Raw genomic sequence first — 18,818 nt, forward strand, 5'->3', positions numbered from 1 at the left:
TTTGGAGAAGCATGTGCTGCCATCCAAGTAAGATCTTTTTCATGGATGCCCCTGCTTAGTTCAGCAAGACAATGCCAAACCACATTCTGCAAATGTTACAACAGCATGGGTTTGTAGTAAAACAGTACCCTAGACTGGCCTGCCTGCAGTCCAGACCTGTCTCCAATTGAAAATGTACGATGCATTATGAAACATAAAATACGACAATGGAGACCCCAGACAGTTGAACAGTTGAAGCTGTAAATCAAGCAAGAACGGGAAAGAATTCAACCTACAAAGCTCCAACAATTAGTGTCCTCAGTTGCCAAATATTTATTGACTGTTGTTAAAAGAAAAGGTGAAGAAAAGCATCTCCCTGTCACAGCTTCTTTGGGAAATGTTGCAGCCATAAACGTCTAAGTTAACGATTATTTGCTCAAAAACAATAAAGTTTGTGTGAACATTAAATATCTTGTCTTTCTAGTGTATTCAATGAAATATAAGTTGTACATGATTTGCAAATCATTGTACTCTGTTTTTATTTGTTCATCACAACATCCCAACTTCATTGGAAATATCTTTGTACATAATCCCACCAATTATCATGAGTGACTTTCAGGATTTACTTCAGGCGTGGTGAAGGTCATACAGTTTTCAATCTGAGCTCATTTGCTGGGAAAATCCACTGAACACCACACAGGATGATCCACAGTCATGCGTCAGCAATGCAAATGATGTCACCCAAAAATATATATATATATATATTTATGGGCCGTATGCATATACGGTGTGTATTCATGTGTGTGTGTGTGTGTGTGTGTTTTCCTAATGGCGTGGGCTATGCAGATGAATGTTTTATGTGTCCTTCAGCTACCTTTGTGCAAGTTAGCAGTACGGGCCTTTGATCACGCTAGTGCTAAACTTAAAAAGATCTGGAGGGGAATTTTGTATTAAAATAAAGTATTCCTGGATTTTTAAAAAATCCCTTTTCACCCTTTCACTGCCAGATGTTATATTCCTGGCATCTGATACTAGCAGTGTGTGTGTGTGTGTATACTTGAGTGTATGCATGCTTGTCCGTGGGTCCGTGTGTGTGTGTGCGTGTGTGTGTGTGTGTGTGTGTGTGTGTGTGTGTGTGTGTTGTGTGTGTGTGTGTGTGTGTGTGTGTTGATGAATTAGTGCATACGCAGGTGCAATGATGAGGAAGAGTAGAGATTTAGATGGACGCTCACAACCAGATTTGCCTCTTCAAAGACTCACGGTGTGTGCGCACACTAGGAAGTGTGTATAAGCGTTTGCCTCAATATGTGTTTTTATTGAATATAAATATGTGGGGGGAGTGTGAATATATAGCTGAGTATGTATTAACAGTATGTGAATGTATGTGAGAGCATATGCACGCATATGAAAGATTACAGTGAATGTGTGTGAGCGTATGAACGTGTGTGCATGAGAATGTATGCACTTGTGAGCGCAATTGTGTGCGTGTGTCTGTGCGTGTGTGCACGCGTGTTAGTCTTTTTACCTGGTTTGGCATACGGTATATATTGTGGATGGATGTATTGGCATCTCACCTTCAGCATTCAAAAATCGCTCTTGCACATGAGGAATGTTAATTTGCTCACCTTTAACTTCTGTAACAGAAAATAAGATTTCAGGTTTGAAAGAACTGATGCAATTTAATTAAAAGATTCGATAGGCCAATGATCTTACTGACCAGCAGGTGCCGCTGCTGTAGCTTGATCACCATCATTGACTGTAATTTCACAACAGACAGGAAGTTAAAACCAAAGACATTTGCCAGGATTAAAAACATAAAACTTAATCCTGTAGATAAGGATTTCCAATAAAACATAAGATTAGGAATATTAAGACACATTAAAAATCATACAAACAAATTCATGGCTTTTGAACGACTGTGAACGATGCTTAGCTTTGCCAGACAGATCTTTTATACATTGTTGCCTGGGGCCTTTGCATGAATTATGGGCATGACTTCCTCTTTGAACTGACCAGTGTTTCGTTTAAATTCTGCTCATGCTAGTCCACTTTCTATGAGCATAAACAAAGTTAACATTCAAACCCTTTTAGACCCAGACCATAGACCCTTGGTTAGTTTCCATATCAGGTGAAAGACAAACAGCAAGGTGTTCGTATATTGAAGGTCAAGGCAAATGTTGGAGCCGCGCTTCTGTCATCCTTTGGATGGCAAATGTTGATTCTGATGATAGTTTAATTATTGTTTTCATTGCATGTAATGATATCTAGAGGTGGGTATACTAGGCCAAAAAAAAAAAAAAAACAAGTAAGATGTTACTGAAAGTGGAGCCAAACATGCACACTCCACACAGGCAAGGCCAGATTTGAACCTGGGCCCTAAGAATTGTGAAGCAGTCGCCCACCACTTTATTTTATTAAACCCCGCGAAGGCCAATCATGTCACCGCCCATTATTTTTGTAAAAATCTGTACCAAAATTTTAAGCTGTCATACCATTAATGATAATGTTATATTATGATATTGCAAGCATTTCTATTACCAAATACCCTTTATTTCTGATGCCAAAACTAGTTCATCAATTTCATGTGTAAATATGATGAGGCGATTAAGGGTTTTTATGGTTTCATAGTCGTAACAGCCCTCTGAGGGAAACAGTAACTACAATGTGGCCCGCAACAAAACAGACGGAAAACATTGGCAGCAGAGTTTATGGTTAATACAACGTCTTGGAGGCTTCTTCTCTGCAGCCTGTAAGACAGTGTTCAACATAGGTCTTTTCTAATTCTCCTTTCCGAGCTTAATAGTCATGGAAGAAGTTACTTATTGATTGACAAGGGGAGGTGGGCTTTTGAGAACATTTGATGCCACGCCCACAGCATCTGCAATCTGAAAGAATGTCTCAGTTCTTGGCCATTTTGAAGCCTGCTTTCACATGCTTGACTTTTGTTTTATTTGTTTTTTCTCCGTTCATTCATGGTCTAGCTTATTAACAAGACTGCTGTGAGCTGAAAAGGTTCAAGGACATTAATTTTAAAATAAAGTCAAAGCAATGTATTCATTCAAGTCTAGCTGAAGATATTGTTGCAGATCTGCAAGCCGATTATTTGGACCTCATCTCAGCACCTGCAGTTCAACATTTCCTTTGAAGGGCCACTGTCATGAAATGCATGATTTTTAGTATGTTATTAATGAAAAAACAGCAGCCGACATGGACCTATGCGTTTTTTCACCACAAAACATGACTTTGACGTATACAGCTTTTTGTAACTCCCGCCATGAAAATCCTCTTGAGGGATTTGTTTTCGAGAAGAAGCAGGAAGTGACGTACATGGCAGGACCGTCCTCAAGTGGACTCGTTTGTTTCTATTAGTTTTACCTCCGGGAAGGTAGCTCGTTGTTCCTTCGTGTTACCCAAAATGCCAGCTCGTTGCATTGCTGGACATTGCTTGAACACTCGGGAGAATGGATTTACCCTTCATAAGTTTGCAAAAGACCCGGTTCGTCGTGAAAAATGGATTGCACGGGTGCAATGGACGAGCGCTTCATGGGTTCCAAATGACAGGTAGGTGTGTATACAGCTACTAAAAAAAAATAGTTTGGGCCAGATCACATAATCCGTCTCTCATAACGTAACAAAAGATCCGCGTACGTATGACAGGCGTGCTAAATGTGTCGATGTGCGCGTCGGACGGCGTCGGGCTCGCTGGCGAAGGCTGCTGCGTCGCCTCGCCAGCGAAGACTGCCACGTCGCCTCCCGGACGGCGGTGGCTCTGAACAACACTGCCGACAATGCTGCACTCAGCCACGTGCAAAGACAACGCTGTAAAGCGCCTCGACTCGGCGGTGTTGTTCATCGCGGACAGTGGCGGCTATGAACAACGCCGTAAAGCGGCCCGGCTCGCCGCCATGATAAGCCACCTCAGCACAGAAAATGAAGCCAGATCGTTGCAACTCATACCCCGTTCCTGCACTCCCGTATCTCAACCGTCAACCCTTGTGTACCGACCTCCGCCTGTTCTCCGACCGACCCCGTAAACCTGACTCCCTTGACACTCCTGCCTCCTTTGATCGATCTCCCGTGTACAGACTCCTGCCTGCCAGCGGACCTGCTCTCCACGCCCGATGTCCTGACTACCGCTGCTGCACCTGACTCCCTGATCCCCGACCTTGGAACAATAAACGTTTTTCCCGAATTACCTCTATGTCTCCCGAGTCCTGCATTTCGGTCCTCCCTCCGTCTCGATGGGTCGGGACACTGGTGTACCTTTAAACACCAACCTTTTATACATTTATGTGCGACAACCGATATGTCCAACCATGTGATACAACAAAAAAAGGGCATGGCATGTCGGAAAATAAGCTATTTCTAGTTTTTTTGTTGTTGTTGTTATTGTTGTTGTTGTTGTTAAAAGGAAAATTGTGATTTCAATATAGTATTTGGTGCAACATTAAATTCCTTCTCACTGCTGACGTTGAAATAATCACAGCTCTTAAATGTACTAAACCTGTAGATTTTGGGAATCAAGCTGATTAACACCGTTTGTGTCAGAATTTTGTAAACCTTCAGACGCTTTGCTCCCTGTCCAAGATGAATGCTAGGTTAAATGAATACTTCTCCAAAAAAAAAAAAAGTAGCGGCCTCCCACCCCCACCTGCCGGAAAAAACGTTTTGTGTTACATACTTGTACCTGCATTTTACACCATGAGAATCAGAAATGAGTAGATCTGGATTCAATTTTATTCAAGTCATAATTTAGTCCAGAGCTAGCATTGATTGGGGAACTGGGGCAAATGGCTGTAGGCAGATTACAGACGTTCTAAATTATGTGAAAGGAATCCCTGTAGTCAGGTGGTAGTCGGCAGTACTCTCTAATATGCAGTCAGCAAGCAGGTGTGGCATTTCTGGTGGCGGTGTATGCCTTTCACAAGTGATGACTGAAGAACAAGTGTGGTCCTCTCTCCGTGGATTTGACCACTGTGTTTGGGCGTCACAGGATGATATATCATCTTGTTCTTCAGAGTGTAGCGATTAGGTACATCATTAACAAGATTTGATGCAAAAGGGGTTTCATTACCGTTATCACACTTTTCTTACACCCACCTCTCCCCATTAATCCTTCATTACCCCCAGTACATCACTAGGATGTGCTCCCGAAACCAAGGGAAAACCTGGCACATAAAAGCTAAAATATTGATAGAATTTTATTGACCATATAAACATAGTTTATAATAATAAAAATAATACAGAAAGAAAAAAATAGAGATGGTATGCAGTTGTGTTCAAAGGGAGTAGAAAGTTTTTTTAAAAAAAAGGTCCTTGGGTGACTGATTAGTACAGTGTTGTGTTCTCCACACACTTGAAAACTTGAAGTCATACTATAAGAGGGGTAATCTGTACCAATTCTCATTACAACAGTCTTTGTTTGTCTTGCTCTTTGGGGTGCATGTTCAAAATATTGCTATTGCAGGCACAGATTCAACTTCTGGTTGTGTAACAAGTTGGCGAGCTGGGCAAGGACATGTTTAAATGCTCCAGGGCTGATCATCATTTAGAAATGGAAAACAAATACATCCAAAACAAACACTGCAGGTAACTAAAACTGCTAGCGCCAAGTGGATCACTACTTCTTCCGGTGTCTCCCAGGAATTTGCACCCATATTTGATTCTACATAAGCGCCCCCAGGAATAAGTGGGTTTTATACCGTAGTTGTAGTCCACTGCTGTGGCTGATGCACGACTCATGCACATAGACAGTATTAGATTAGAACAGTAGTTCGTAAAAAAAGTTTTGTGCCACCAGATGAAATTTTCATGTCCACCCACCACCTGCCAGAAAAAGTACCAGCACACACCTCCTTGCAAATAATATTCCTTCAGAATCAACAAAAACATGAACAACAGCTGGGTATATCTTAGTAATGAAAAACTGTTGGAAGTGCAGGGTAGGCCCGCACCTCCAAATGTCATAACGCAGCCCCCCATAGCCCCCAGTTTGAAAACCACTGGATTAGAAGAACCTAAGGTTCCCTCTAAGTAGATTTTAAATAGCTGCCTACTGTAATTAGTGACTAATGCAGTACTTTGCCAGTATGTGCTTAACTGGAAATGGCTTTTGAATAGTTGTCCACTGAAGTGACTAAAGTGTCATTTTCAACATCAAGAGTCATGCATGTTGATAGAAACAGCTTTCGAGTAGTTGTCCCCATATTGAATGAAGCACACATCACAGCACACACATTGACATCAAGACCCACATATACAGACAAATATATTTCGAAATGCTCTCCATAGTGGTGACATATAATTCCCAAAAATGATTCAAATTTCATAAGACTTACACATATGCACGAGACAGATGGGGGTTGTATTGACTGATTTGCCACTTGTACATGAAGGCGTATACATATAAACAATAATACAATAGATTTGAAATAGCTGTTCAATGTAGTGATTGATGAACACACATAGCAGCATAAAACCTAAAATACATTTCAGAAATGCTGTCCATTGGAGTGGGTGATGAATTATGACAAAACAAGCCTACAGATCTAAGTCTTTCAAATTTTATTGTAGTGACTGATGCATAACTTTAGTCATGCAAATAGAAAATAATTTTGGGTGATGTTCTTCTACCGAATAGCATCACACAAGTGTACCTAATATAGTAACACAAGTCAGCCATCAAGATTCGTGGGAAGCGAACGGTGAAGAATAAATTAATTTAAAAAAAAAAAACAAGGCCACCTCACCGGAATGTTCCTCCTTAATCTCCCCTGACATTTCATGTCTTTTCCAAGTCCAACATTTGAGTATGCATGTACAGTATGTCATGTAAGTGTATCTGGGGCAACACACCTGTTTCCTATGCGTGTGTGCACACACGTATGATGTCACCTGAGCCGTAATGTCCGTGCTAACCAGAAGCCATCTGCATCGTGGCTGAGTGCCAGACCAGGCGGCCTTATGGCATCCCCTCCACATGCACTCTTAACACAGTGAGGTGGCCTTTCGTGAGCACGCTCGTGTTTATTACAGTGCAGATCGTCTAACCTAAAGCGAGACGTGAGGTATACTCATTCCCAACAAAACTACATTCCGAAGACAAAAGTTTTGAGACATGAGCTCTTTGTCGTAATTTCTATTTTTTTTAGAAGTGTAATAACGAGATGTCTATGAAGTAGAACCACACACACACACACACACACACACACACACACACACAATCTCAAGAAGCTATGTCTCAAAAGATAGAAGGCCTTGTATTTTGGTTTAAAGTGAACAGTTTAGTGCTTTGGAGACTTGACAAGACTTGTTTGAGTGTCAGGCTCAAAGTTCTGAGGACCGGAGTTCAAATCCCGGCCCAGCCTGTGTGGAGTGTGCATGTTCTCCCCGTGCCTGCATGGGTTTTCTCCGGGTGCTCCATTTTACTCCCACCTCCTAAAAACATGCATTAATTGGAGACTCTACATTGTCCCATAGGTGTGATTGTGAGTTCAAATGGTTCTTTGTTTCTATGTGCCCTGTGATTGGCTAGCAACCAGTACAGGTTGAACCCCTCTTGCTCGATGATAGCTGGTATGGGCTCAAGCATCCCCGCAACCTTTGTGAAGATGACCGGCTCAGAAAATGGATAGATGGACTTTGGTGCATTTTCTGGTCTGTCAAAGACAATTTTTTCCTGCACTTGAAGAAACACAAAGTCTGCTAGTTTTGTGTGTGAGAGGACATTTTGATTTCAGTATTTCCCAAAAGAATGGTTTTTTTTTTATTATTGTTTTTAAATACAGCCCCTAAAACCAGTTTCAGTTAGCAAGATGGGATTTATTCATCTCTCATGAGTCGGCCCACAAAAAAAGTCTCAGAACGCATGCCCAAAATGACACCTGAAGTCTGCACTTTTGGTTTTAACAGGACAATTTGGCCCAGTAACCATGCTCCAAAAAGATAAAGGAAGTTCGCCATTTTCCTTTAAAGCAGCTTTTCAAATTCATGGCAGCCTACCAATGTTTTAATTATTCACCAAAGCAAATAAAAATGTTTGGTACACGGCATTTCAGACACAAGGTAAGTCAATGTGGTTTACATGATTAAAAGCATTCAAATAGAAAAAACCCCAAACATAAACTTGAAAATAAAAAGTACAATTAAAATATCTTACGGTGCAAGGAATTTCATTGAAAAGTATAAGTACTCTAAAACGCATGAGGGAAAAAAAGTTTTTAACCTGGATTTGAAAAACACTTGGGGCTGACGTCACGTCTGTTGGCAATTTATTCAATTTTTGTGCAGCATAATAGTTAAAGGTCAAATGTCATCCCTATAAACATTCAAAAATAGATATTGTAATGAAAAATACTTATAACATTATTCACTTCAATGTCTATACGAAAAAATAAATATGAGCGGAGAGGGCGTCATCCATGCGCAAAGATGCGGAAGCGTCATTTGACGACATCCAAGTGGTCGCCATATTGGCTGCATCTCCTGTCCGGGACGTCACCCGGGACATTCGCCATTGAAAACACGCTGTGGACCCTACTATGGGAGACGAACACGACCCTTCTGACACAGACGCTCTTTTCGAAGAAGAGAACATCACACAACCGAGTCATGTTACCGGGGCAATATTACCTTATTTTTTCGAGGCATATTCAGATGGGTCATATTCATATTCAGACACCAGCAATCTGACAGTTTGCTTCACATGAGTTGTTTTTGAATCATTTTCAATGTGTCCTCAAATGGACTCATCCAAAGAGAATTTGTCCAATTGCTATCAAATTTCAACCTTGTAGATAAACAGAAGAATTTCATCTTTGGTCAATGTGGGTGGGTGGAATGAGGGAGCAAAGTTTGAGGTTTTACTGTAAAGTACAAAACTCTAATAACTAACCACATGACTTTTTTTCCAGTTAAGCCACAAAATTTTGTAGCCATGTCCATCATGAGTAGACTCAGACAAAATAAATCAATGAATAAATTAGCTGTGCCCAAAAATACACAGGAAGGCTGTTATTTTCCTTTGAAGCAGCCATCATGTTACATTTCAGAATTCAGAGATACTTTTACACTTAATTGATGAGGCGGACTCTCCCCCTTTTAGAAAGTTGTCATACATTCATGAGATTAAAAAAAAAAGTTTTTGGGGCTTCACCAGTAAAAAAAAAATACATATAAAGTATGTCAACAAAACATCCCCACACACCTTCTTCCATTCTATCAACATTACTTAAACTTGGAATGAAAAGCTTGGAATGGTGTCTGATAGTAAAGTACTCATTTCCAGTGTTATTTTTGAGACTATCAAGCATTATTTCTGAGAGGACAGGTGTCCTTGTACATGACTGTGATTCCCTCTTATAGAAGCCAATGATGTCTTTGGCAACCATTCACACAGATGAGAAGAATACCAAACTAACATGTTAACAGCGTCCCGGTAAAGGGTACTGGTTCTCCACCCAGCCTTGTCCATTATGGCCACCGCCCAAGTACCATTAATGCCACTGATCCCATCCACCCACAAATACAAAAACAGATTATTTTTAAACACAAATCTTCCACGGATATAAAACCAGGGTTAAAGAAGTCGGTCGCGCCATGGTGTGACAACTACTCGGCGTCAAGGGGGCGCAATCAGGGAGAGGCTTCCAAAATGGTTCGGCGGCTAAATGAGATCTGTTTGGAATTTTAGTCACTTAAAAGTAAACGCTGCCTTAAATCTCACTGGACTCACAACTCTGCAAGCAGCAGCTAAAAATAGATTAATTAGCTTAATGTGCTAACATCCTTCATTTGAAAGGTTTATTATTGTGGTAGTAGTTCACAGCAGGGTAAAACTGTATGAGCTACATTTTGGTATGGACGTCAGTGTATACTCTATCAGACTGATGACAAAAAGCAATATTTGTTTTATGCTAAATCAGGTAATTTTGCTGCTATGCTCCACCTCACAAAATGATGAGGACTTCACAATTTAGTGTCACCCATCTTTCTAGTATATGAGGTTCAAATTTGGTAGCATTTGAACAAAATCTCTAAATGGCAGTCTTTGATGGACACCTGGAAAAGATCAAATTGACCATTAAATGGCAGCTTCAAAAAAATGGCAGATACCCTGAGTCATTCAGAAAATAGCGTATTGGGGTTCCATTTATGATAGACATGTCCACCAAATCTCAGGTTGCTAAGAGAAACTGGCTCCAGCTTCTGAATCTTAAAAGTACACGGTATTGGGCAACTTTGACCCGAAAATGGTCGCTTTAAACCTAAATAGCTAAATTTCTGTCTCTTTTCCAAGATGGCTTGAGAATTTTGGCCTCAGCTGGGATCTGTTCTTGATAGACTATCAAATTGAGAGCTGAAATTGGCTTTGAGGACTGAATTTTCATAACATTACAAACAAACATTACGCTGGCTTCCAGCCAGCTTTAGAATAGATTTTAAAGTTCTGCTACTGGTCTATAAATCACTACATGGTTAAGTCATCAATACATGAAAAAAATGCTTACAGAATACAAACACAGTAGAGCTCTAAGGTTGACAGACTCAGTTCAAATAGTGGACCCCAAGTCCAAGGTAAAAATTTAGCTATGTTATTCTGCAGAGAAATGGAATAAGTTGCCAACAGAGGTGATGTCAGCCCCAAGTGTGAATGTTTTTAAATCTAGTTTGAAAACTATTCCTTTTTATTATTACTATTTCCAATTTTGATATTTCTTGCACTGTAGACCGTTTTTAATTGCATGTTTACTTCTTTTTTCAATATATATTTAGTCATTTTTATTTAAATGTTTTATTTCTTTGTATTCACATCCTTTCAACCATGTGAAGCACACTGAGTTATGAAATGCACTATATAAATAAATTTGCTTTGCATTACAGGAGACCCTACAGACAATATTTGGAGATATGTTGGTGTTTGCAAACATCCTTATCTACTGTACATATTTGGCCTAGGAAGGGCACAGCTCCCGTCCACATTCACCTTGCACCCCTGCAGGCATCAACATGTCCACACATTGGGCAAGTGACTCAATCCGAGAGGCCTTTTGCACCTCTCACCTGTCGAGAGGCAGAATGATGATCCCTGCCAGATTGGAGAGGTGACACCATTGAATGAGCGCAGCCTCCACCCCTCTCCTTAAAGCTCCCTCAACTATTCTGGTGACTGTTTATTGGGCTGTGTTTGCTCTTCCAGATCTCCCCACTAGCACCCACCACCAGACTAGGGAGTCACGTGGTATGGCTGTAGCCAAAGAGGCCAGGAGGGCTTCAAAGCTGAGAAAGTGTCATGATCTTCAAGAGTAGTTCAAGAGTAGCGTTTGCCTGTCAGACACAGGAATTCAAGTCATAGAATGTGAAGACCCGCTGCAGAAAATTGTGGTTTATTGTTATAGCCCTGCATTTTAATGTTTTTGTTTTTTTTTACAGCATACAGCAAGTTCCAATTTAGAGTTGCACACATTCAGTGTAGTACCAAGTTCTGTCACGACATGTCAGGCAGCACCGCCCTCTAATAACTGTCTGTTAGTATTGCTGAAAGGTCTGTAATGTATGTGTTGCTGGTCCCTATGTGTTAAAATACCAGTTGTTTGTAGATTTAGTGTGACGGTAACACGTGCGAATTTCCGTTAGCCCGTCAATGGCATTTCACAACATGTTGTCATTACACTAGCAGGCTTAATAGACTAAATTACAGAGGGACCTCAATTTTCATACGCCAAACTTCTCATATGATTCAATTTTCAACTTTCTTTGTCCTCATTTTCCTACATTCGGATTTCCATCCATCCATCTATCCATTTTCTGAGTCGCTTATCCTCACAAGGGTCACGGGAGTGCCGGAGCCAACCCTAGCTATCATTGGGCAGGAGCCGGGGTACCTTGTGAACTGGTTGCCAGCTAACCGCAGTGCACATGGAGACAGACAACAGCCGTACTCCCAATCACACCTTGGGGCAATTTAGAGTGTCCAACTAATGTTGCATGTTTTTTTGGGGGGATGTGGGAGGAAACCGGAGTGCTCATAGAAAACCCACGGAAGCAAGGGGAGAACATGCAGACGCCACACAGGCAGGGCCGGGATTTGAACCCCGGTCCTCAGAACTGTGAGGCCAATACCTTAACCAGTTGTTCCACTGTGCCACCTATTTGGATTTCAGACCAAAAAAAAAAGCGACTCAGTCATTCATTTCCCAGAATTGAGGCATGTAAATGCAAAGCATTTCGTAAAATACTCAAAAAGGGTTCAGTAGATGGCTTAAATGCTCCCAAACATTTTCTTGGAGTCAGAAAGACTTGAGTCAACAACCGTTCAAAACTTTTATCCTTCACATATCCATTGGTGAACACCATTTTATGTTGAAAAAGTCAGTCAACCATGACAGTGGGGCTCTATGGCAAAGTGGCTCAACGGAAGAGTCTCCTCAGTGCAAGACATGAAAGTCCACATGGAGTTTGCTTAAAAAATACATGAAGGACTGCAAGATGCTGAGAAATAAAATTCTCAGGTCTGATGAGACCAAGATGAAACTTTTCAGCTGTAATTCAAAGCGGTATGTGTGGGAAAAAATAGGCACATCAAGTCTCCCATGCAGTCCCAACAGTGAAGTGTGGCAAAGGCAGCATCATACTGTGGGTGCGTTTTTCAGATTCAGGGACAGGATGAGTGGTTGCACTCGAATAAAAGGTGAATGTGGCCAAGTACAGGGAAATCCTGGACAAAAACCTTCTCCAGAGTGCTCAGGACACAGATTGTGCCAAAGGTTCGCCTTCGGACACAACAATGTACACAGCTAAAATAAATTAGTGTGTTTAAAACATCACTGGGCGGCACGGTTGCTCAGCTGGAAAGCTTTGGCCTCACAGTTCTGAGGTCCTGGGTTCAATCCCAGATCCGCCTGGGTCGAGTTTGCATGTTCTCCCCATGCCTGCGTGGGTTTTCACCGGGCACTCCGGTTCCCTCCCACAACCCAAAAACATGCAACATTCATTGGACACGCTAAATTGCCCCCAGGGGTAATTGTGAGTGTGGCTGTTTGTCTCTATGGGCCCTGCAATTGACTGGCAACCAGTTCAGGGTGTACCCCGCCTCCTGCCCGTTGAAAGCTGGGATAGGCTCCAGCACTCCCCATGACCCTCGTGAGGATAAGCGGCTCAGAAAATGGATGGATGGATGGATGGATGGATGGATGGATGGACTGATGGATGGATAACAACACTGTGACTGTTCTTCAATGGCCCAGCCAGAACCCTATTAGCAACATCGCTCAACCCCAATTGAGCACCTGGAGAGACCTGAAAATGGCTTCCCACCAATAGTCACCATCCAACCGGACATAACTGGAGAGGATATGTAAGGAGGAAAGGCCGAGGATCCCCTAATCCATGTGTGAAAAACATGTTGCATTATTCACAAAAAGTCATCGCCGTATTAGCTCAAAAGGATGCTTGTACTAAATACTGAGCAAAGGGTCTGAATACTTATGGCTGTGTGTATTTCAGTTTCTTTTTTCCATCCATCCATTTATTTTCTACTGCTTCTGCAGGTCGGATTGCAGGGGAAGTAGCATCAGCAGGGATGCCCAGACTTCCCTTACCCCAGCTACTTCTACCAGCTCTTCCGCAGGTATCCCGAGGCGTTCCAAGTCCAGCCGAGAGACATAGTCTCTCCAGCGTGTCCTGGGTTGTCCCGAGTCTTTTTCCGGTGGGACATTCCCGGAACACGTCACCAGGGAGGCGTCCGGGAGGCATCTGGCTCAGATGCCCCAGCAACATCATCTGACTACTCTCAATGCGGAGGAGCAGTGGCTCGACACTGAGCCTCTCCCGGATGACTGAGCTTCTCACCCTATTTCTAAGGGAGAGCCAGGGCTCCCTGCGGAGGAAACTCATTGTATCTGGGATCTTGTTCTTTCGGTCACGACCCACAGCTCGTGCCCAAAGGTGAGGGTAGGAACCTAGATCGACTGGTAAATTGAGAGCTTCGGCTTTCGACTTAGCTCCCTCTTTACCCCAACTGACCGATACAAAGTCTGCATCTTTGCAGACGCTGCACCGATCTGTCTGTCGATCTCCCACTCCATTCTTCCCTCACTCGTGAACAAGACCCCTAGATACTTCATGTGTTTGTATATTTTTATTCTTTATTCTCTTTATTTTCCTTTCATATTTTATTGAGTTATTATGATGCGGAATTCTGGAATGTTCCGAGAAGTACCTATGTAAGGAAAAGAAGGACTGTCGACGGGAGCTTCTTATGACCACCGCTGCCTTCGGACAAGTACAAAAGTACACGGATGCCACACTGCCTTCTAACGTCTTTTGGACATTTCCAGAACATATGCCTACTTGGATATTTGATTCCTTCAACTTTGGTGACTACACATCGCTTAACGAGACTACACGGTCTTTGAACTTCTATTTTGTGTTAGTTTTTTATGGTTTGTGTTGTATTGTTGTGTGTGTGATTAAATGGTCTTAAACACAATACAACTGCTTTGTCATATTCTGCTGGTTTGAGCAAGGGGATTTATTCTAAATTCGCATGTAACAACTTGAACTCCTCCACCTGGGGCAGGATCTCATCCCTAACCGGGAGAGAGCACGCCACCCTTTTCCGACTGAGGACCATGGTGTCAGATTTGGAGGTGGCGATTTTCATCCCAGTCGCCTCACTCTCGGCCACCAACTGCTCTGTTGAGAGTTGGAGATCATGGCTTGATGGAGCCGAACCAGATCATCTGCAAAGAGCAGAGATGTGATGCTGAGGCCACCAAACCGGACACCATTTATGCCTCGGCTGTGCCTAGAAATTCTGTCCATAAAAGTTAAATGAACAAAATCAGAGATTAAGGGCAGCCTTAGGGGAGGGTTGGAGATCACGATTTGATGAAGCCAACAGAACCACACCATTTGCAAAAAGCAGGGATGGAATACTGAGGCTACCAAACCGGACCCCCTCCGTGCCTCGGCTGTGCATAGAAAATATGTCCATAAAGGTTATGAACAGAATCGTTGAAAAAGGGAAGTGTTGGCGGAGTCCAACTCTCACCGGAAAACGAGTGCGATTTACTGCCAGCAATGTGGACCAAACACATCAGTCAGGGACCGAACAGCCCATGACTCAGGGAGTTCAGTACCCCATACTCCTGAGGGATCTCCAACAGGACACAGTTGAATCTCATCTCCAAGTCCACAAAACACATGTAGAATGGTTGGGTGAACTCCCATGCACCCTTGAGGACCCTGCCGAGGGTGTAGAGCTGGTCCATTGTTCCACGGCCAGGACGAAAATCATATTGCTCCTCCTGAATCTGAGATTCAACTTCCTAACGGACCCTCCCCTCCACCACCCCTGAATAGACCTTACCAGGGAGGCTGAGGAGTGTGATCTCTCTATAGTTGGAGCACAACCTCCGGTTCCCCTTCCCCAGTCTGCCAATAAAGAGGCACTGTCCCCGATGTCCACGCGATGTTGCAGAGGCGTGTCAACCAGGACAGCCCCACAACATCCAGAGCCTTTAGGAACTCCAGGCAAATCTCATCCACCCCCGGTGCCCTGCCGCCAAGGAGCTTTTCAACCACCTCAGTGACCTGAACCCCAGAGATAGAAGAGTCCACCTTAGAGAACCCAGACTCAGCTTCTTCATGGAAAGGCGTGTTGGTGGAATTGAGGAGGTCTTCAAAGTATTTTCCCACTGACTCACAGCATCTCGAGTTGAGGTCAGCAGTGCCTCATCCCCACTAAACACAGTGTTGACGGCGCACTGCTTACCCCTCCTGAGACACCAGACGGTAGACCAGAATTTCCTTGATGCTGTATTGAAGTCATTCTCAATGGCCTCACTGAACTCCTCCCACACCCGGGTTTTTGCCTCAGTGACCACCAAAGCTGCATTCTGCTTGGCCAGCAGTTATCCATCAGCTGCCTCGGGAGTCCCACAGGCCAAAAATGCCAGCATCACTCACTGTTGGTATCCACCAACGTGTTCGGGGGTTGCCCTCATGACAGGCACAGAGACCACCTTACGGCCACAGCTATTGGAGGCCGCCTCAGCAATGGTGGCGCAGAACATCGTCTATGGACTCAATGTCCCCCGCACCCCCTGGAAAGTGACCAAAGTTGTTTCGGAGGAGGGAATTTAAATTCCTTCTTTTTTAAGCAGGAAATTTTTCAACAGTTCCTTTCTTCTGTTAAAATTGGATGTTGTGTATACATTGAGTCAAAAATTTTAAATGATTTCAGTAAATGACTGCAATATAACAAGAGAAAATTTGAAGGGCATCTGAATACTTTCTGTACCTACTGTATTGTAATGCTCAACAATTTCCCACCCCCCACAATGTTGCATGTCTGGAACAGATTAATCAGATTTACATTAACTCATGATAAATATTACTTTGGATTTTGCTCAATTCAGTGTTAAGACTCTCAGGGAAAATAAGGACATGAACAACTTCCTCCAGATTGGCATATACAGGGGATAAAGGACGATTTGGTTACACCTGCCTTGGCAAAGGCCTCCCTACCCAGACATCTCATCTCAGGTTTCAAGCTCTGATTTACCCGCTTGTTAACAAAAGGCAGCGACAGTGCATATTTTAGTCACCATGACAGCACTAACATGCGCTACTGCCTCCACGCTGTGATGTGACGACACAGGATATTCTTGAACACGAAAGCTCAGAATTTTTGACTGCAAAGAGGTCCAAACTCAAATTTCATTGACTACAAGACATCAAGGATTTGATGTCAGAAATGAGACAGGTCGTATCATTAGGTACACCAGCTTGACAAACCAGAACCAAAGCAGTAATACTCCAAATATGACGAAATGTGAACAAATACACAGACCAAAAACATACACTGGAGCTATCTTTTGGCGAGCGGTGGGGTACACCATGTAACTATACAGTATATAATAGAGAACAAATAAAATAGTGAAAATACAAAAACTACTTGATACAATAAAAAATATCAAAAATTGAAAAAAAATAAAAATTCAGAAACGAAAAACTATTAAAACAAAATACAAAACTATGACAAGAATACAAAACTTCTATTTTCTACACCTTTTTTCTTAATTCAGTTGATGTAAAAACAAGACAGATGAAGACTTATTGGAGAAAAAGAAAATCAAACATTTTTGGAAAATGAAAAACAAAAAAAGGAAAGTAAAAAGATACTCATGGATTTTTTTAAAATAATACAAAAATAAGATTCTTAGCAGATAAGATACATTACAATACAATATAATAAGTGTAACTAAAGATTCAAGAAATGAGTACATTTCATACATCACAAAATGTTACCCCGAGACGACACCAATCATCTACATTCATTTAAATACATTAAAACATGTATTTTTCAAAGGTGGCTGAGTCACTTACACTTAGCTCAGTCCGTGTATTAAACTATAGAACAGAATATCAAATTTAAATCCTCTCTTAAGATTCGTAGCCCCTGGTGGGCCAACAGTGAGCCGAGCAGTAGATGGTGATTGACAAGCTCCGTTAGCTGTTCTTTTGTGTCGACATGCCGGTAGCTTTTGTGCAACATCTTACCAGCCTCCTGGAGCTCAGGCATGTCTATCACAGTCACTTCCAAAGCGTCTTCTTCGTTTCAGGGATCTAACTGCACTTTCTGCTGCATCCCTTTTTATCACCTCACCACCACTCCCTTCCTCCTCTGCCTGCGAAGACTGCCAGTCATCTTATCTTCTGGGAGTGACACAGAGCTTGTCACCGGAAACCTTGGCTGCAGCCTTGAGTGCAAGAGATCAGGGCCACCGGGAGATGCCGCCCGCCCTCGAGGAGCTCCTCATCCAGGGTGTTAACGACTGCCACGCTAATCATTCAAAGGGTTGACAGAGGCCCCGATGCCTCGCGTGCGTTTCTGTGGTCCAAAATAAAAAGAAGAAAATGTGGAAAAGGAAAGCGTGGGCCCGTCTTGGACAACGACATTTGCACGAGCGGTCAGTGGCGAGGACTTCACAAGGTCAACAATCTCGTGTTCTTTAGGAGTTGGCCTGTACACTCACAATGACCCTGATGCAGACATTACTGCAGATATTTTTACAGCTGATGTAAATATAAGATCATCAGACAATATTAGATCAACTAACTCCAGAATTGACCCCGAAATGGCTTCTTCACAACGAAGTCGTTGACTCCAGAGTCTTTTCAGTCATGGCTTCTTGACAGACGTATACTAAACTATGTGAAACGGGTTAAGTTTCCTGAATTTTTTTAAATACTGAAACTACCCAGCGGTATGGTGAAGCAACTGGTTAGAGTGTTGGCCTCACAGTTCTGAGGAGTGGAGTTCAAATCCTGGCCCCGCTTGGAGTTAGCATGTTCTTCCCGAGCCTGCATGAGTTTTCTCCAGGTACTCCGGTTTCCTCCCACATCCCAAAAACATGCCCTGTAGGTTAATCGACTAAATTTTTCCGTGATGTGAACGTTAAGTGTGAATGGCTGTTTGATTATCTGTCCCCTGGGATTGGCTGGCGACAGGTTCAGGGTCTACCCCACCTCTCACTCAAAGATAGCTGCGGTTGGTTCCAGCATACGGAAGACCCTTTGGAGGACAAGCTGTGTAGGAAATAGATGGATGGATAAATGAAAGGACTTCCAGCTTGTTTTCAGGCATAGTTTCCTGAGACTTTTTGTGCATCAAACTATCTTTGAGGGATGAATTCAAAGGGAAATTCCGGAGGTTTGGATCAACAATGTATCCAGTAGGTCATGTAATATGTACTGTATCTTCATTATGAAAAGTTAATCCTCTCTCATTTAATGGTTTTTTGAGAAGATTTTTATGGAAAATTACGAATTTT

General features: G+C 42.5%; 1 protein-coding gene across 1 annotated transcript in view; it reads right to left on the reverse strand.

The window, feature by feature from the left end:
- Nucleotides 1-16,055, reverse strand: part of mybpc2a (myosin binding protein Ca) — a 63,510-nt gene extending 47,455 nt beyond the window's left edge. Inside the window, exons 1-2 of the mRNA XM_061846444.1 lie at nt 15,949-16,055; nt 15,350-15,414 (exon numbers count right to left, since the gene is read on the reverse strand). Coding sequence (XP_061702428.1) covers nt 15,350-15,414; nt 15,949-16,055 — 172 coding nt within the window. The remainder of the gene's footprint in view (nt 1-15,349; nt 15,415-15,948) is intronic.
- Between the last annotated feature and the right edge of the window lie 2,763 nt (nt 16,056-18,818).

Source organism: Syngnathoides biaculeatus, chromosome 16 (genome assembly GCF_019802595.1).
Source record: "Syngnathoides biaculeatus isolate LvHL_M chromosome 16, ASM1980259v1, whole genome shotgun sequence".
NCBI classification, from domain to species: Eukaryota; Metazoa; Chordata; class Actinopteri; order Syngnathiformes; family Syngnathidae; genus Syngnathoides; species Syngnathoides biaculeatus.